The sequence below is a fragment of the Saccopteryx leptura genome, chromosome 2 (genome assembly GCF_036850995.1).
Source record: "Saccopteryx leptura isolate mSacLep1 chromosome 2, mSacLep1_pri_phased_curated, whole genome shotgun sequence".
Classification (NCBI taxonomy): domain Eukaryota; kingdom Metazoa; phylum Chordata; class Mammalia; order Chiroptera; family Emballonuridae; genus Saccopteryx; species Saccopteryx leptura.
Window position 1 is genome coordinate 328,143,772 of NC_089504.1, and position 20,448 is coordinate 328,164,219.

Consider the following 20,448-nt stretch of genomic DNA (forward strand, 5'->3'; position numbering starts at 1 on the left):
GAAGGAATTCTCCTACAAACTTAACCCTTTATGAGGGATATCATAGCCAGCCTCTTATGTCTATGAGCCCAGTTCAAGGGGCTTACAGGCTTTTCTGTGGAACTTACACCCTCTGTCTCATTTCCAAAGAAATTACTATGAATCTACAGGGAAAGTACGGTACTATTATCCCTGTGCCACAAATAATAGCACACACCCAGAAAAAGGGGGGATATAAGGCCAGATTAATTCAAAAGATTAAAGGGGGAAGTATCATGCCTTTCCTTGCGGTGACTTTGTCAACCCGCAGCTGTTGGTCTTTACTGCGGTGACTCTATCTTCTTTTGCTGTGACTTTGTCAACCAGCAGTTGTGGATCTTCTTCTGCTGTGACCTAGTTAGCCAGCATTAGTGGATCGGCTCCCGACACTTTTTTAGTTTTCTCATTCTACTTTTTTCTTTACTAGTTTTTAAATTATTCTAACATACATATATATTTTTTGACTGAGAATCCCAGTATTTTATTATGTGCACTGACTGTTTAAAGTAAATCAATGCCTGTACCTAGAGGTGATGATACTAAATATATTTAACTGCTGAAATGGCACTATAAATTTATATCAATCTATACGGCCGTGCACTTCTTAATTATGAGTAGATACTCTTGGGAATGTATCTTTTGGCAGTTTCATCATTGTGCAAACATCATAGAGTGCACATATAGAAACCTAGATACTTTATCCTACCACACACTTAGGCTATAAGGAATATCTCCATCGTATATGTGGTCTGCCAATGACCAAACCATCTTATGTGGGCATGAATGTAAATGATACACTAAAAATATATCTGCCTTACCTAACCAGGTGGTGGCACAGTGGACAGAGTGTCAGACTAGGACACAGAGGACCCAGGTTTGAAACCCGAGGTTGCCAGCTTGAGTGCAGGCTCATCTGGCTTGAGCGTAGACACACCAGTTTGAGTGCAGGGTTACTGGCTTCAGTGTGGGATCATAGACATGACCCCATGGTCACTGGCTTGAGCCCAAAGGTTGCTGGCTTGAAGCCCAAGGTCGCTGGCTTGAGCAAGGGGTCACTAGCTCTGCTGTAGCCCCCTGGTCAAGGCACATGTGAGAAAGCAGTCAATGAACAACTAAGGTGCCGCAACAAAGAATTGAGGCTTCTCATCTCTCTCCCTTCCTGTCTGTCTGTCCCTCTCTCTCTGACTCTCTCTCTGTCTCTGTAAAAAAAAAAAATCTGCCTTTATTATCTAAATAAACAATATATATCATAAAAGTTCTTACAACTGATATAACAAACTGTTTATTAAATCATTCTATCATAATTAAATAATGTTCCTGTCAGTCATGATTTGACATGTGGAACCCCATGAGGTTCTTCTAACTTTCTCAGTAATTTGACAGACATTAGGTCTCTGGCAGCCAGCATTGCTGGGTGTGTGTCTCATGCTGCTCACGGCCTGGATTGGAAAGCTGTGCCTCAGCCCCTGCCGACAACACTGCTCCTTGCTGCCCAATTGACTTAGACCTGCTGCGAACTCTGGGTGCTGTGGACAGATGCTGCCTTGGCCGCCCCATCCCTGCCTGCACATATGCAGGCCCCATTACTTGTCTCCGTGGCCAACACTGGATGATGTTGTCAGTTACTTATGGTCTCAAAAAATGGAGAATTTCTCTTCCTGATCAGTACAGAAGTATTTCAACATTTTAATGAGGATGACAGTAGTAGGGCAGCCTTCATCCCCTGGTGAACTACACACACTAAGACCTTCAATTCTTTAGCACTCTACTTGCTACTGTTGTTCGCATTTTAGTTCTCTCTTTGTAAAATCCCCACACATCAGACATTATTACTGTTGTTTTACCGTCATTGGCTTATTAGATTTTCCCAGATTTCCTCAAAAATTATCGAGGAGCCCACATTCTATCAAGGGAAACTTTAAGTAATTCAGGCAAAAAGAATTGTGATGTTGGGGGACAAAATGTTTCAAAAAAAGATATACCCAAAGCACTATAAAACGAGAGAAAAAGACAGCATTTTTCTTAGTCTGTCTAAGGAAGCCACGAGTCCTCCCTCAAGACACTGCCATTTGAAGCCATTTTGGGCTCATTCCTACCACCATCATCTTCCACACTCCCCCTTGCTTACCTTGGAGGTCTATAAAGTGAGGAAGGTACACAGCTGCCACAGCTCTTGGTTCAGCCTTGATGTCAAAAAGAGGCCCCGCCACCATCCAGCTCTGCTGTGGGACAATTTGGTCCATAAACTCATCCCAAGAACAGAATTCAATCTCAACAGTCACTGGTTTTCTCACCACCAAGTGGAGACCCGTGTTGGGCCAGTGGTAGGATCCAGCCACCAGGAAGTGAACTCTGGGGAGAACATGGAGTGGTAGGCACTAAATTGATTACTCTACACAAACAAACCGAGTACCTACTGGATGCCCAACCCCATGCAGGGCACTGCATATGTAGTAGAGTGTCTGCAAGCTTAGATATCACAGTCAGAGGGATTTGAGTTTGAGTCTTGTCCCCTCTGCCCTCTACCATGGATCCCTGAGCAAGTCATTGAACCTCTCTAATATCAGTTCTTACTTGTAAATAAAAGTAATAATAGCACCCATATAACAGAATTGTAATAAGTGACCTAATATATGCTGATAGCTTAATACTTGCCTGGGGGTAGTTAGCTGTTTCTCTAATAACAATGAGAACGAGAATGAGAATAATATTAATAATAAAATAAGAAAATGTTATTGTTTTTAAAAGAGCTATATTTCAATAATTAATAACAATCTACATAGCAATATTACTGATAACCAGTTGGAGCTTAAAACAACACTTAACAGGGATTTTACAGAAACTTTCTCAGGTTCTCCACTGGTAATGATTGAGTTCCTGGGATATCAGCCTTTGTGCGTATAACTGGGAGCAATATTATCTCCCAGTTGAGATCATGTCTGTGACAGTGAATGGCAGCATGTTATGTAAGAGATCAGGACTAAGATTATAGACATTTATTGCTTATGACTGGGAACCCTTTGAAGTAGGGCTACAATATTCATCTCCTTGTTGCTGGTATGGTACTTTGCATGTAGTGGATATTAATAAAATAGAAACATGTTATGGAAAGATTTAAATGAGATTGATGAGACATAACGAACCAAATACAATGAGTAGACCTTGGATTCTGATTGGAACAAACCACCTGCAGGGACACATTTTAGACCACTGAACATTTTTTAATACAGACTGCATATTACATGATATGCAAATAACTTTTTGTAAGTGTTGTTAGATATTGAAAGGGCCAAGCTCCCCCCGCCCCTACCATGGGAAAATGACTGGCAGTTGAATCCCTGCAAGTATATGAAGTCACCAAGAGCAGAGTACTCTGGGAAACTGGATAAGCCCTCCGAGCCAGACATCCTTTTCTAACTGCAAGATGCCTCGGACAAACATCTATCTTATAGCCCTTTTACAGCAGTAACTGCTTTCCCACACTTGACCCTACAAAAGTAGTTCTATAAGCAGCATTAGGGGCTGATGGTTTTTTTGGCCTTAGCCCATCTACACCTAGATATATGATAGCAATAAACTTTGTTTTCTCATTCGGCCTTGTGAACGCTTCCTCTCGGCAGACCTAACAGCTATGATAATGGCACTGTGGTTTGGAAAAAAGGTCTTTATTTGTATTTTGTGAATGCATCACAATATATTTAAGGATAAGATCGCTTGATATCTTGGACTTAAAATACTCTAACAAAAGAGGTGGAAAGTGAATAGTTAAAACAAATTTGGGCCCTGGCCGGTTGGCTCAGCGGTAGAGCGTTGGCCTGGTGTGCGGGGGACCTGGGTTCGATTCCCGGCCAGGGCACATAGGAGAAGCGCCCATCTGCTTCTCCACCCCCCTCCCCCTCCTTCCTCTCTGTCTCTCTCTTCCCCTCCCGCAGCCAAGGCTCCATTGGAGCAAAGATGGCCTGGGCGCTGGGGATGGCTCCTTGGCCTCTGCCCCAGGCGCTAGAGTGGCTCTGGTCACGGCAGAGCGACGCCCCGGAGGGGCAGAGCATCGCCGCTGGTGGGCGTGCCGGGTGGATCCCGGTCGGGCGCATGCGGGAGTCTGTCTGACTGTCTCTCCCCGTTTCCAGCTTCAGAAAAATACAAAAACAAAACAAAACAAAACAAAAAAAACCAAAAACAAAACAAATTTGGTAAAATGGTGTTGGGTAATGGGTAAAAGTTCTTTGGACTCAATTTTTGTGTTGTTTGCAACTTTACATAATAAAACCACCGTTTCCATAATAAAAGCACCAACCCTGTATCTTAGCCCTGTCTCTGCTTGGTGGCTTGGCAGTGGATGGGGACCCAACGCGCCATGAGTGAGATATTGAGTGTCCTTTGGGATTCATTGTGGGGATGGCAGGGTTGGGGAGGCCAGCCTGGCACAGCAGAGTCCCCTCACTCACTGGTATATACTCTTGTCTTCATCAACCATCTCTGTAGCCACAGGCCCTGTGGGGCCCCAGAAGTCATTTTCAGTTCCTAGAGAGAAAGACAGACAGAAGGGTTCCACCTGTGCCATTTCATTGGGAATCTCCTTTGGACAGGCAGGGCAGTGGTCAGCTTCAGGTTCCCTTGTCTGGCCTCTTCCCTCTCTCTAGACTAGATCATAGAGGGGCCCATCCCAAGACTGGCCTGCCTGGACCTTGGCAGGAAGGGTGTCTACAGCTGCTGTCCCTGCTCCCAGGCTGCCAGCCTGCTATCTCAACAGGCCCAACACGGTTGCCCCCTGACCCCACCCCTGCCCATCTCTTTCTTCCTACTGGTTCAGAGGTATTGCTATTTCAAACATCTACCAGAAAAGCAGCTTATGGAGAAATACAGCTCAAAGAAAGGATGGGAAGGGGTGGAGAGGGGATTCCCAGGCCTCCGAAGCCCAGTGTGGGCCTTGGGAGGCCAGGACCTGGATCAGAGTCTGAGGCATGCCAGAGGTGTTCTGCAGGGGCGCAGCCTCAGCCCGAGCCTGGGAGAGAGGAAAGCAGAGATCTTGCGAGGTCCTAGGTGTAGAAGTTCTCATATGGGGTGGGGCTCTTCTAGGTGGGAATTTTGCCTAACCCATTCCAGAGGAAAGGGGAGGAAGGGGATAACCTTCCACAGTCATTCCCTCCCACCCCAAGTCATGCTGCTCCCAGCCTGGCCCCTTCAAAGTACCTTTTGGTTTCTGCCATTTCAGTGGAGTCATGTCATCATCCATCTCTCCTTCATCTGGGTCCTTCTTAGGTATCATCCGACTTGGGTTCCTAGACACAGAGTTGTTCATTCTCCTTGAGATCTTAGAGGAAGCTGGGGCTGTCTACAGCACTTAAATTTAACTCATCTGAATTTGAACTTATGGCCTTCATCTGAGCTTCTCCCATAGACCCTGTCCCTGTGAATGTCCCTCAGCCACCTAGCCCTCCATGCTGGAATTTTGGTGCAGTCCTGACTTCTCGCTCCTCTGAGAGCCTACTGATCACATTGACACTGCCTCTAGAATAGTTCTCCTTGCTAGTTCTTCTCTCCTCCTCCACAGCTTCCACCCCAGGCCAGGCGGCTCTCTGGCGTGAACCACCTCTTCATCCTCCCCCTAAAGGCCCCCTGCTTCTTCTCTTGTCTCTCTGTAACCCATTGCTACATAGCAGCTGACCTTACATATGAACCTGACTCAGCACTTTGCTGCTGAAACCCTGAAATCACTATTACTTTTTGGGGTAGAATAAAAAATTCTTAACATGGCTCAAACCCTATTTGTGCTCCTGCCCTGACCCCCCACCACCACCACACCCAAACCCACCTGGGCCCTCCCCCTGCTCACCCACTGCTAGTCCAATGCTTCTCAAAGGCCCATGCCTGAAGGCCTTGATAAAGCCCAGCTTACTGGGCTCACCCTGTAGATTCTGATTCAGCAGTTCTGGAGTAGGGCCTAAGATTTGCATTTTTAATGAGCTCTCTGGTGATGCTGACATTGACACTGCTGGTCCACATACCACACTTCAAGTAGCACTGCTCCTGGTACTTGGTCTCATTCTATTCCTCTTTCTTATGGGTCATGTCCCTGGACTAGCCTCAAGGAATCAGCTCTGGGCCTGGGTTAGCTAGAGGGAGTTGTGTCTACCCGCTTACCTACTCTTGATGAGGAGTTGAGGCTTCTATGCCCTCAGGAGAAGCAACTCAGACAGTTTATCGTGCTAGGGGGTCTTGTATAAGTGGCGAACACAAAGGAGCTAAAATTAGGGCTTCTACCTCTGCCTAGATTGCCATCTTCTAGGTCCATAAGGCCTCCCATGTTTCGGAACTCAGCTTAGGTCCTCTGGACAGAGTCTAACAGGCCCATCAGTGCATTCCCCCTGGCCCCAGGCACAATGATCCAGGAGGAGGTAACCTGGGCCCGTGTCCCTGCTAAGTTAGCTCCAGGGAGTTGGCCCCTTGTCCGTTATGTGTAGCTAACACATGTGGGTCTGAGGGGGATGCTGTCTCCCCTCAGCATCTGTCCGTCTCCTGAGCCTAGGAGCCTTCTCTTTCCAAGGCAGGTGAGGCAGAGCAGTCAGAACCAGGGCACAGGTGCGCTTTGCAGTCACAGCAGAAATGCGCCAAAATGAAAGGACATGGGGACGGCAGCAGATTCCCAGGAGGAAGATGGACTCTCCTGTTCCTGGGGCTTGTCCCTCAGGTGGGCTGTGTAAATAAGTGTTCATATGTATGGGGTAAAGGGGGCCTAACTCCCCCTCCCCAACTCTCTCATCTTTGCCGCGCCCCCCCCCCCCCAGTGGTCATTGGTCTCCATGTTCCAAATCGCACCCATTCACTCGTCACTTTTTTTCATTTGTTGATCTTCTTACTCATTTAATGGAAGGCTTTAAGCAGAAGAGGGAAATGACTTTATTTGCACTAAACAAACCAACAAACAACCTCTATGTCTGCTACTCTTTCTTGGCTTCTTTCTGGTTCTGTCTGTGTCTCTAGCCTTGCCCCACCCCACTGCTGATCCACATCTCCGGACCAGCCTCAAGGAGTCAGCCCTGGGCCTGGGTCAGCAGGGATTCTGTGTCTCCCCCCTTACCTAGTGTTGATGAGACACTGAGGCACCTCCTTCTCTAGGGCCCTCAGCATCTCTCTCACCTTCTTACTCAGATGAGTCAGGTGCAGGCTGCAAACACAAAGGAAGCCTAATTATTTCGGGACCACACACAATCTCAAGGTCCTGAGGTCTCAAAATCATGGAATTTTCAACCTCCAGCAGGAACTTGTTAGGTTGGGTTCTGCCGCAAACCAGCGCAACTAATAATTCCAGGTCCTGAGTGGAAACAGCGCGGAATTAAGAAAATAAACTTAAAGAGAAAAAAGGATGGGCTTGGGAGGACTCCTTGCAATGCAAAAGATAGCTTGCAAAAAGCCAAGAGCTGGCCTGGTTTATTTTATAGTCATATGCAAATAAGGAAGTCTCCGATACAAAATCACAGATCTCCAAGTCAACCCCCAAGAATTCTCCCAAGTGCAGAAACCCTCCACTCTGCATAACTGAAACCCACCAACATCAGAACAAACAAAGGGTGAGAGGAAGGGCATGTAAATTGCACCTAGCAACTTAAGCAAGCAAGTGAAGCGGGGGGGATGGGATGAAAACATTCTCAGTTTCATAGCCAATATGAAGGTGTGGGGTAAGAATTTAACCAAGCAAGTGAGGTGGGTGGGGGGTTGGGCAGATGGTCAGCTTACTGCCAGTTCCCCACACCTTTGTCCCCAAAAAATCTAAACTGCAAGGACCCTGTCGGCTTGCGGTCCCCAACAGGGTTCCGTGAAACCAAGTTCTGAGATGTAAAGTAGAAGGGTCTGGGGTGGGAGGGGGCCAGCCCCATGGAATGGAGTCCCTTGGTTGTGAAGGGTCAGAGTGGGCTCTGGGAGGATCCCCAGATAGAGTGATCAGCCCCTGCTCTCCAGTCCTCCTGCCGCTTTAGGTTTGAGGAAGGGGGACCGAGCAGAGGAAAGGCTGAGGGCTCGAGCTTTGCTGCTACTCTGGGAGCCGGCTGGAGCCTCAGCCGGGACCTCGGGGTCAGGGCATGGAGGTTCAGAGCCCTGTAAACTCTGAGTGTGAGTCAGGGACCAGCCAGGAGCTGCAGGAAGTGTTCAGTCAGAAACAGCCTTGGACTTGTTTGCAGGCTGGGGAAGAGGAGGAAGGGGCTGAGAGGCAGCAATCTCAACAGTCACTGGTTTTCTCACCACCAAGTGGAGACCCAAGTTGGTCCAGTTGTAGGATTCAGCCACCGGGAAGTGAACTCTGGGGAGAACATGGAATGGTAGGCACTAAATTGATTACTCTACACAAACAAACCGAGTACCTACTGGATGCCCAACCCCATGCAGGGCACTGCATATGTAGTAGAGTGTCTGCAAGCTTAGATATCACAGTCAGAGGGATTTGAGTTTGAGGCCTGTCCCCTCTGCCTTCTACCATGGATCCCTGAGCAAGTCATTGAACCTCCCTAACATCAGTTCTTATTTGTAAATAAAAGTAATAATAGCACCCATCTAACAGAATTGTAATAAGTGACCTAATATATGCTGATAGCTTAATACTTGCCTGGGGGTGGTTAGCTGTTTCTCTAATAACAATGAGAACGAGAATGAGAATAATATTAATAAGAAAATAAGAAAATGTTATGTTTTTAAAAGTTATATTTCAATAATTAATAACAATCTACATAGCAATATTACTGATAACCAGTTGGAGCTTAAAACAACACTTAACAGGGATTTTACAGAAACTTTCTCAGGTTCTCCACTGGTAATGATTGAGTTCCTGGGATATCAGCCTTTGTGCATATAACTGGGAGCAATATTATCTCCTAGTTGAGATCATGTCTGTGACAGTGAATGGCAGCATGTTATGTAAGAGATCAGGACTAAGATTATAGACATTTATTGCTTATGACTGGGAACCCTTTGAAGTAGGGCTACAATATTCATCTCCTTGTTGCTGGTATGGTACTTTGCATGTAGTGGATATTAATAAAATAGGAACATGTTATGGAAAGATTTAAATGAGATTAATGAGACATAACAAACCAAATACAATGAGTAGACCTTGGATTCTGATTGGAACAAACCACCTGCAGGGACACATTTTAGACCACTGAATGGTTGTTTTTTTTTTTTTTTTAATTGATTTTTTTAGAGAGAGAGGAGTGAGAGAGACAGAGAGAGAGAGAAGGGGGAGGAGCAGAAAGCATCAACTCCCATATGTGCCTTGACCGGGCAAGCCCAAGGTTTCGAACCGGTGACCTCAGTGTTCCAGGTCCACGCTTTATCCCACTGCGCCACCACAGGTCAGGCTGAACATTTTTTAATACAGACTGCATATTACATGATATGCAAATAACTTTTTGTAAGTGTTGTTAGATATTGAAAGGGCCAAGCTCCTCCTCCCCCCCCCCCCCCACACCATGGGAAAATGACTGGCAGTTGAATCCCTGCAAGTATATGAAGTCACCAAGAGCAGAGTACTCTGGGAAACTGGATAAGCCCTCCGAGCCAGACATCCTTTTCTAACTGCAGGATGCCTCAGACAAACATCTATCTTAAAGTCCTTTTACAGCAGTAACTGCTTTCCCACACTTGACCCTACAAAAGTAGTTCTATAAGCAGCATTAGGGGCTGATAGTTTTTTTGGCCTTAGCCCATCTACACCTAGATATATGATAGCAATAAACTTTGTTTTCTCATTCTGCCTTGTGCACGCTTCCTCTCAGCAGACCTAACAGCTATGATAATGGCACTGTGGTTTGGAAAAAAGGTCTTTATTTGTATTTTGTGAATGCATCACAATATATTTAAGGATAAGATCGCTTGATATCTTGGACTTAAAATACTCTAACAAAAGAGGTGGAAAGTGAATAGTTAAAACAAATTTGGTAAAATGGTGTTGAAGCTGGGTAATGGAGCCATTCTAGCTCCTGAGGTGGAGCCCATGGAGCCATCCTCAGCACCTGGCTGTGGGAGGGGAACAGATAGAAAGGAGAGGGGACAAGGTGGCGAAGCAGATGGGCGCTTCTCCTGTGTGCCCTGGCCGGGAATTGAACCCAGGACTTCCACACACCTGGCTGATGCTCTACTGCTGAACCAACCAGCCAGGGCCTCCTTACTCTTTTTTAGTGTTCATCTGCACAACAGCATATTCTAAATGCTGTTCATTTCATCCATAGGTGAAAAAAATTTGATGAACTATGCTTGTACTATTTATTTATTCATTTTATAAAACTCATTATACCTTTGATAAAATATTACATTTTAATTCCCTTATGTTTGTTACTTCAGTAAACAAGCATATAACATAAAGATAAAAAGTGCCAAACAACCGGGGTGACAAGCCCAAAATTCCCTAGAGATATTATGAGCATTATTAATATTTTAAAACTCTTTTTTTTGTGACATGAGGGAAAGACAGAGAGAGGGACAGACAGGGACAGACAGTCAAGAAGGGAGAGAGATGAGAAGCATCAATTCTTCATTGCAGCATCTTAGCTGTTCATTGATTGCTTTCTCATATGTGCCTTAATGGATGGGGTGTGGGCTATAGCAGAGTGAGTGACCCCTTGCTCAAGCCAGCAACCTTGTGCCTCAAGCCAGTGACCTTTGGGCTCAAGCCAGCAACCATGGAGTCATGTCTATGACCCCACTTTTAAGCTGGTAAGTCCACGCTCAAGCCAGATGAGCCTGCATTCAAGCTGGTAACCTTGGGGTTTTGAACCTGGGTCCTCTGCATCCCAATCCGAGGCTATATTCACTGTGCCACCACCTGGTCAGGGTAAAACTTTTTCTTATAACATAATCTAGTTTTGTGTACCTCTTCTATTGTTCTTATTTAAGTATTAAATGTATGAAATAATAAAGTACCTTTTGGTATATCTTTTTTTTTTTTTTTGTATTTTTCTGAAGCTGGAAACGGGGAGAGACAGTCAGACAGACTCCTGCATGCGCCCAACCGGGATCCACCTGACACGCCCACCAGGGGGCGATGCTCTGCCCCTCTGGGGCATTGCTCTGCCGCCACCAGAGCCACTCTAGTGCCTGGGGCAGAGGCCAAGGAGCCATCCCCAGCGCCCAGGCCATCTTTGCTCCAATGGAGCCTTGGCTGCGGGAGGGGAAGAGAGAGACAGAGAGGAAGGAGGGGGAGGGGTGGAGAAGCAAATGGGTGCTTCTCCTATGTGCCCTGGCCGGGAATTGAACCCGGGTCCCCCACACGCCAGGCCGACCCTCTACCGCTGAGCCAACCGGCCAGGATAAAAAATTCTTAACATGGCCCAAACCCTATTTGTGTTCCTGCCCTGACCCCCCACCACCACCACACCCAAACCCACCTGGGCCCTCCCCCTGCTCACCCACTGCTAGTCCAATGCTTCTCAAAGGCCCATGCCTGAAGGCCTTGATAAAGCCCAGCTTACTGGGCTCACCCTGTAGATTCTGATTCAGCAGTTCTGGAGTAGGGCCTAAGATTTGCATTTTTAATGAGCTCTCTGGTGATGCTGACATTGACACTGCTGGTCCACATACCACACTTCAAGTAGCACTGCTCCTGGTACTTGGTCTCATTCTATTCCTCTTTTTTATGGGTCATGTCCCTAGACTAGCCTCAAGGAATCAGCTCTGGGCCTGGGTTAGCTAGAGGGAGTTGTGTCTACCCACTTACCTACTCTTAATGAGGAGTTGAGGCTTCTATGCCCTCAGGAGAAGCAACTCAGTCAGCTTATTGTGCTGGGGGGTCTTGTATAAGTGGCGAACACAAAGGAGCTAAAATTAGGGCTTCTACCTCTGCCTAGATTGCCATCTTCTAGGTCCATAAGGCCTCCCATGTTTCGGAACTCAGCTTAGGTCCTCTGGACAGAGTCTAACAGGCCCATCAGTGCATTCCCCCTGGCCCCAGGCACAATGATCCAGGAGGAGGTAACCTGGGCCCGTGTCCCTGCTAAGTTAGCTCCAGGGAGTTGGCCCCTTGTCCGTTATGTGTAGCTAACACATGTGGGTCTGAGGGGGATGCTGTCTCCCCTCAGCATCTGTCCGTCTCCTGAGCCTAGGAGCCTTCTCTTTCCAAGGCAGGTGAGGCAGAGCAGTCAGAACCAGGGCACAGGTGCGCTTTGCAGTCACAGCAGAAATGCGCCAAAATGAAAGGACATGGGGACGGCAGCAGATTCCCAGGAGGAAGATGGACTCTCCTGTTCCTGGGGCTTGTCCCTCAGGTGGGCTGTGTAAATAAGTGTTCATATGTATGGGGGTAAAGGGGGCCTAACTCCCCCTCCCCAACTCTCTCTCTCATCTTTGCCGCGCCCCCCCCCCCCCCAGTGGTCATTGGTCTCCATGTTCCAAATCGCACCCATTCACTCGTCACTTTTTTTCATTTGTTGATCTTCTTACTCATTTAATGGAAGGCTTTAAGCAGAAGAGGGAAATGACTTTATTTGCACTAAACAAACCAACAAACAACCTCTATGTCTGCTACTCTTTCTTGGCTTCTTTCTGGTTCTGTCTGTGTCTCTAGCCTTGCCCCACCCCACTGCTGATCCACGTCTCTGGACCAGCTTCAAGGAGTCAGCCCTGGGCCTGGGTCAGCAGGGATTCTGTGTCTCCCCCCTTACCTAGTGTTGATGAGACACTGAGGCGCCTCCTTCTCTAGGGCCCTCAGCATCTCTCTCACCTTCTTACTCAGATGAGTCAGATGCAGGCTGCAAACACAAAGGAAGCCTAGTTATTTTGGGACCACACACAATCCTAAGGTCTCAAAATCATGGAATTTTCAACCTCCAGCAGGAACTTGTTAGGTTGGGTTCTGCCGCGAACCAGCATAACTAGTAATTCCAGGTCCTGAGTAGAAACAGCGCGGAATTAAGAAAATAAACTTAAAGAAAAAAAAGGATGGGCTTGGGAGGACTCCTTGCAATGCAAAAGATAGCTTGCAAAAAGCCAAGAGCTGGCCTGGTTTATTTTATAGTCATATGCAAATAAGGAAGTCTCCAATACAAAGTCACACATCTCCAAGGCAACCCCCAAGAATTCTCCCAAGTGCAGAAACCCTGCACCCTGCATAACTGAAACCAACCAGCATCAGAACAAACAAAGGGTGAGAGGAAGGGCATGTAAATTGCTCCTAGCAATTTAAGCAAGCAAGTGAAGTGGGGGGATGGGATGAAAACATTCTCAGCTTCATAGCCAATATGAAGGTGTGGGGTAAGAACTTAGTCTTTAGCAACTTAACCAAGCAAGTGAGGTGGGTGGGGGGTTGGGCAGATGGTCAGCTTACTGCCAGTTCCCCACACCTTTGTCCCCAAAAAATCTAAACTGCAAGGACCCTGTCGGCTTGCGGTCCCCAACAGGGTTCCGTGAAACCAAGTTCTGAGATGTAAAGTAGAAGGGTCTGGGGTGGGAGGGGGCCAGCCCCATGGAATGGAGTCCCTTGGCTGTGAAGGGTCAGAGTGGGCTCTGGGAGGATCCCCAGATAGAGTGATCAGCCCCTGCTCTCCAGTCCTCCTGCCGCTTTAGGTTTGAGGAAGGGGGACCGAGCAGAGGAAAGGCTGAGGGCTCGAGCTTTGCTGCTACTCTGGGAGCCGGCTGGAGCCTCAGCCGGGACCTCGGGGTCAGGGCATGGAGGTTCAGAGCCCTGTAAACTCTGAGTGTGAGTCAGGGACCAGCCAGGAGCTGCAGGAAGTGTTCAGTCAGAAACAGCCTTGGACTTGTTTGCAGGCTGGGGAAGAGGAGGAAGGGGCTGAGAGGCAGCAATCTCAACAGTCACTGGTTTTCTCACCACCAAGTGGAGACCCGTGTTGGGCCAGTGGTAGGATCCAGCCACCGGGAAGTGAACTCTGGGGAGAACATGGAGTGGTAGGCACTAAATTGATTACTCTACACAAACAAACCGAGTACCTACTGGATGCCCAACCCCATGCAGGGCACTGCATATGTAGTAGAGTGTCTGCAAGCTTAGATATCACAGTCAGAGGGATTTGAGTTTGAGGCCTGTCCCCTCTGCCTTCTACCATGGATCCCTGAGCAAGTCATTGAACCTCCCTAACATCAGTTCTTATTTGTAAATAAAAGTAATAATAGCACCCGTCTAACAGAATTGTAATAAGTGACCTAATATATGCTGATAGCTTAATACTTGCCTGGGGGTGGTTAGCTGTTTCTCTAATAACAATGAGAACGAGAATGAGAATAATATTAATAATAAAATAAGAAAATGTTATTGTTTTTAAAAGAGCTATATTTCAATAATTAATAATAATCTACATAGCAATATTACTGATAACCAGTTGGAGCTTAAAACAACACTTAACAGGGATTTTACAGAAACTTTCTCAGGTTCTCCACTGGTAATGATTGAGTTCCTGGGATATCAGCCTTTGTGCGTATAACTGGGAGTAATATTATCTCCCAGTTGAGATCATGTCTGTGACAGTGAATGGCAGCATGTTATGTAAGAGATCAGGACTAAGATTATAGACATTTATTGCTTATGACTGGGAACCCCTTGAAGTAGGGCTACAATATTCATCTCCTTGTTGCTGGTATGGTACTTTGCATGTAGTGGATATTAATAAAATAGGAACATGTTATGGAAAGATTTAAATGAGATTAATGAGACATAACAAACCAAATACAATGAGTAGACCTTGGATTCTGATTGGAACAAACCACCTGCAGGGACACATTTTAGACCACTGAACATTTTTTAATACAGACTGCATATTACATGATATGTAAATAACTTTTTGTAAGTGTTGTTAGATATTGAAAGGGCCAAGCTCCCCCCCCCCCCTCACCATGGGAAAATGACTGGCAGTTGAATCCCTGCAAGTATATGAAGTCACCAAGAGCAGAGTACTCTGGGAAACTGGATAAGCCCTCCGAGCCAGACATCCTTTTCTAACTGCAAGATGCCTCGGACAAACATCTATCTTATAGCCCTTTTACAGCAGTAACTGCTTTCCCACACTTGACCCTACAAAAGTAGTTCTATAAGCAGCATTAGGGGCTGATGGGTTTTTTGGACTTAGCCCATCTACACCTAGATATATGATAGCAATAAACTTTGTTTTCTCATTCGGCCTTGTGCACGCTTCCTCTCGGCAGACCTAACAGCTATGATAATGGCACTGTGGTTTGGAAAAAAGGTCTTTATTTGTATTTTGTGAATGCATCACAATATATTTAAGGATAAGATCGCTTGATATCTTGGACTTAAAATACTCTAACAAAAGAGGTGGAAAGTGAATAGTTAAAACAAATTTGGTAAAATGGTGTTGAAGCTGGGTAATGGAGCCATTCTAGCTCCTGAGGTGGAGCCCATGGAGCCATCCTCAGCACCTGGCTGTGGGAGGGGAACAGATAGAAAGGAGAGGGGACAAGGTGGCGAAGCAGATGGGCGCTTCTCCTGTGTGCCCTGGCCGGGAATTGAACCCAAGACTTCCACACACCGGGCTGATACTCTACTGCTGAACCAACCAGCCAGGGCCTCCTTACTCTTTTTTAGTGTTCATCTGCACAACAGCATATTCTAAATGCTGTTCATTTCATCCATAGGTGAAAATAATTTGATGAACTATGCTTGTACTATTTGTTTATTCATTTTATAAAACTCGTTTTACCTTTGATGCAATATTACATTTTAATTCCCTTATGTTTGTTACTTCAGTAAACAAGCATATAAAATAAAGATAAAAAGTGCCAAACAACCGGGGGTGACAAGCCCAAAATTCCCTAGAGATATTATAAGCATTATTAATATTTTTTCATTAATATTTTAAAACTCTTTTTTTTGTGACATGAGGGAGAGACAGAGAGAGGGACAGACAGACAAGAAGGGAGAGAGATGAGAAGCATCAGTTCTTCATTGCAGCATCTTAGTTGTTCATTGATTGCTTTCTCATATGTGCCTTGATGGGTAGGGTGTGGGCAATAGCAGAGTGAGTGACCCCTTGCTCAAGCCAGCAACCTTGTGCCTCAAGCCAGTGACCTTTGGGCTCAAGCCAGCAACCATAGAGTCATGTCTATGACCCCACGTTTAAGCTGGTAAGCCCACGCTCAAGCCAGATGAGCCTGCATTCAAGCTGGTAACCTTGGGGTTTTGAACCTGGGTCCTCTGCATCGCAATCCGAGGCTATATTCACTGTGCCACCACCTGGTCAGGGTAAAACTTTTTCTTATAACATAATCTAGTTTGTGTACCTCTTCTATTGTTCTTATTTAAGTATTAAATGTATGAAATAATAAAGTACCTTTTGGTATATCATTTTTTTTTACACTTAATATGGTCATCAGGGCAGAGAACCGGTTGTTAAATTATTTTAATCACGTCCCCATGTTTGAGCAAGGGCACTACATTTTCATCTTGTACTGGATCCTATGAATTATGTACTCGGTCCTGAGAGGGAGAAACAGGTTTTCTTTGGTAAGGAAGGAAAGTCTAGTTTAGAAAATACTGAGTTTGAGAAGCCTCTGAGACATCCTGGCAGAGGATGTTGGGTTTGGGTCCCAAGCTGAAGATGAATGCTTGGCAGGTACCAGCAGGGTGGGGGCCCGGGATATGATTGTGGGTAGGGCTCTGAATAAGGCAGAGGGCACTAAAATTGGGACCTGGTTACACTTCTCCTAGTTGGACGTCAGATAGACATGGTGTCAAATCTTGCTCTATCAGTTACTAGTTGAAGACTCAGGGCAGGTTTCTTTACCTTCAAGTTTACTGATCGGTAACACGAATTTGCTATGCTTATCTCACATGGTGGTTTTCAAGGTCAAAGAGAGAATATATTCCATGTGTTTGGAACAATGCTTACAGGATGCTGCTGCAGTGGGACCCGAGCCCCTTGGCTTCCTTCTTCCTCTCGTCCTGTTTCACACAGCCTCATGTCTCAGTTTTCAGGCAGCCCTTGTCTTTCCTTTCGTCCCAGAGGGGCCACGGCTCTTTTGTCCTGTGTTTTTGATTTCACATCCTCCCTGCCCTCTGACTTTGCTCTTCCTGGAATCCCCTCTTTCAGATCTCTAATTTCTCTCTCTCTCTCTCTCTCTTTACCAGTTCCTTGTGCTTTGCCTACATACTATGTTTATTTTACTTGTTCATAAAAAACAAACATCCAGAATCCTAGACTCTAGCATATTCGACTGATTTCCAGAGAAGCCCAATCATTAGTTAGGACTTTGCTTCAAGAACTTACACAGTCTTGCCTGACCAGGCGGTGGTGCAGTGGGTAGAGCGTCGAACTGGGATGCCGAGGACTCAGGTTCACGACCCTGAGGTCGCCAGTTTGAACGCAGGCTCATCTGGCTTGAGCAAAAAGCTCACCAGCTTGGACCCAAGATCGCTGGCTCGAGCAAGGGGTCAATCAGTCTGCTAAAGGCCCGCGGTCAAGGCACATATGAGAAAGCAATCAATGAACAACTAAGGCATCACAACAAGAAACTGATGATTGATGCTTCTCTTCTCTCTCTGTTCCTCTGTTCCTGTCTGTCTGTCCCTATCGCTCTCTCTGACTCTCTCTCTGTCTCTGTAAAAAAAAAAAACAAAAAAAAAAAACCTCACACAATCTTACACCCAAAGGCAGTAAATCTTTGAGTTCTTTCTTACAGAGTCAACTTTTCTAGTGAGAAAATAGTCACAGCTGCCTGATCCAGAGTTAGCATACTTGTGGAAATTTCCACTGAGCCAGCATGAGGTGGATCCACACCTTTCTTCCCTCTCAGGCTTGCATCTTTACATTTCTCTTTAAAGTCTAAAGGTCCCCATGAGACTTGGACTCAGGGGAGCAGTGGGCAGTGGACTAACCCTTGAACTTGTCACCAAGGTTTCCTTTTTCTCTGACTTTGCAGAACATTGCCTAAGTTCTCTCCTGTTGCTTTTTTTACCCTAAGCCTTTCCTTAGTTTCACTGTCTCCAGATTATTTTATTTATTTATTTATTTAGTGTGTATGTGAAAGAGAGACAGATAGGAAGGGAGACAGATGAGAAGCACCAACTCAGTTGTGGCACCTTAGTTGTTTATTGATTACTTTTTTTTTTTTTGTATTTTTCTGAAGCTAGAAACGGGGAGAGACAGTCAGACAGACTCCTGCATGTGCCCGACCGGGATCCACCCGGCATGCCCACCAGGGGCAATGCTCTGCCCACCAGGGTGCGATGCTCTGCCCTCCACGAACAGAGCCACTCTAGCGCCTGGGGCAGAGGCCAAGGAGCCATCCCCAGCGCCCGGGCCATCTTTGCTCCAATGGAGCCTTGGCTGCGGGAGGGGAAGAGAGAGACAGACAGGAAGGAGTGGGGGGGGTGGAGAAGCAAATGGGCACTTCTCCTATGTGCCCTGGCCGGGAATCGAACCCGGGTCCCCCGCACGCCAGGCTGACGCTCTACCGCTGAGCCAACCGGCCAGGGCTTTTTTTTTTCTTTTTTTCTCATTTTTCTGAAGCTGGAAACAGGGAGAGACAGTCAGACTCTCGCATGCGCCCGACCGGGATCCACCCGGCACGCCCACCAGGGGCGACGCTCTGCCCACCAGGGGGCGATGCTCTGCCCATCCTGGGCGTGGCCATGTTGCGACCAGAGCCACTCTAGCGCCTGAGGCAGAGGCCACAGAGCCATCCCCAGCGCCCGGGCCATCTTTGCTCCAATGGAGCCTTGGCTGCGGGAGGGGAAGAGAGAGACAGAGAGGAAAGCGCGGCGGAGGGGTGAAGCAAATGGGCGCTTCTCCTGTGTGCCCTGGCCGGGAATTGAACCCGGGTCCTCCGCACGCTAGGCTGACGCTCTACCGCTGAGCCAACCGGCCAGGGCCTTTTTTTTTTTTTTTTACAGAGACAGAGAGAAAGTCAGAGAGGGATAGACAGGGACAAACAGGAATGGAGAGATGAGAAGCATCAACCATTAGTTTTTCGTTGAGCATTCCAACACCTTAGTTGTTCATTGATTGCTTTCTCATATGTGCCTTGACCATGGACCTTCAGCAGACCGAGTAACCCCTTGCTTGAACCAGCGACCTTAGGTCTAAGCTGGTGAGCTTTGCTCAAACCAGATGAGCCCGCGCTCAAGCTAGCGAGCTCAGGGTCTCGAACCTGGGTCCTCAGCATCCCAGTCCGACGCTTTAACCACTGTGCCACCGCCTGGTCCAGCTTGATTACTTTCTTATATGTGCCTTGACCAAGGGGCTCCAGCCAAGCCAGTGACTGTGGGCTCAAGCTAGTGACCATGGCTTCATGTCTGTGATCCCATGCTCAAGTCAGTGGCCCTGTACTCAAGCTGCTGAGCCCATGCCAAGCTGGATGAGCCCACGCTCAAGCTGGTGACCTCAGGGTTTTGAACCTGGGTCCTTAGCATCCCAGGCCGATGCTCTATCCACTGCACCACTGCCTGGTCAGGCAAACTGTCCCCAGCTTTAATAAACATTCTCAAAATAAAAAAAATAAATTAAAATAAAAGCAGCCTAAACAATTGGAAATGGTAAAATAACAATGAAGGCACTTAGTTTGCATGAGAAATCAGGGATAAGTAACATAAGGTATTGGCATCAGGAGTAAAAGTTTTACCATCCTGCATTACAAACACGAAGGGAATGCAGTGGCTTGATGGGTCATTTCTAGCCCTTAGTGTAACCATTACTTAAGTTTGTGAAGGAGGTTTTAAACATTTGGTTATGCAGACTACAGATAGTTTCACAATGAGATATAGTAGAAAAATTAGAATAACAATAAGCAAAACAATTTACAACTCGACTTTAAAATAGCACTGAGCCAGCTGAAAATGTTTGACAATTTTTTTTTTATTTATTCATTTTAGAGAGGAGAGGGAGAGAGAGAGAGAGAGAGAGAGAGAGAGAGAGAGAGAGAAGGGGGGAGGAGCTGGAAGCATCAACTCCCCTATGTGCCTTGACCAGGCAAGCCCAGGGTTTCGAACTGGCGACCTCAGCATTTCCAGGTCGAGGCTTTATCCACTGCGCCACCACAAGTCAGGCAATGTTTGACAATTTAAACCCAAAGCAGCCATTAAATCAGAAGCAAAAAACTGGAATGTTCCTTAAGGATCTTGGCAAGATGAAGGAGTTTGAATGTTTCTAATTGTACCTGGGAAGAAGTATTTCTATCGGTACAGCAGGAGGTATGGCATATGGCACAAACTGCATCTTCGTCTGTGAGCACATAATACAGGTCTTGACTGTTTTGTCAAGGACCACTCATGCTAAGGAGTCTAAAGATGCTTATTGAGCTCTGATGGTCTTAGTGGCTGAGAAGGCCATTATGTTAACTGTTCTGGTTAGATTTTTGCATCATTGTCTAAATAAACAGTGGCAAGGACAGCCCTTGAACATATAGTTCTAAGGATGTGGCTGTTCCCATATGAATCTCAAAATTGTATGTGTTGCCATTGTAGAACTACCAAGACTGACCTAC

General features: G+C 46.5%; 1 protein-coding gene across 2 annotated transcripts in view; it reads right to left on the reverse strand.

Annotated features, from left to right (window-relative positions):
- Window positions 1-20,448, reverse strand: part of NLRP1 (NLR family pyrin domain containing 1) — a 43,444-nt gene that overhangs the window by 14,546 nt on the left and 8,450 nt on the right. The window contains exons 2-5 of one of the 2 annotated variants that reach the window (XM_066363361.1): window positions 7,097-7,183; window positions 5,209-5,297; window positions 4,464-4,539; window positions 2,147-2,370 (exon numbers count right to left, since the gene is read on the reverse strand). In XM_066363361.1, coding sequence (XP_066219458.1) covers window positions 2,147-2,370; window positions 4,464-4,539; window positions 5,209-5,297; window positions 7,097-7,146 — 439 coding nt within the window. In that variant the 5' untranslated portion in view covers window positions 7,147-7,183. Of the gene's footprint in view, window positions 1-2,146; window positions 2,371-4,463; window positions 4,540-5,208; window positions 5,298-7,096; window positions 7,184-12,662; window positions 12,750-20,448 lie in introns of both variants that reach the window. The other variant, XM_066363362.1, reaches the window with a different exon arrangement.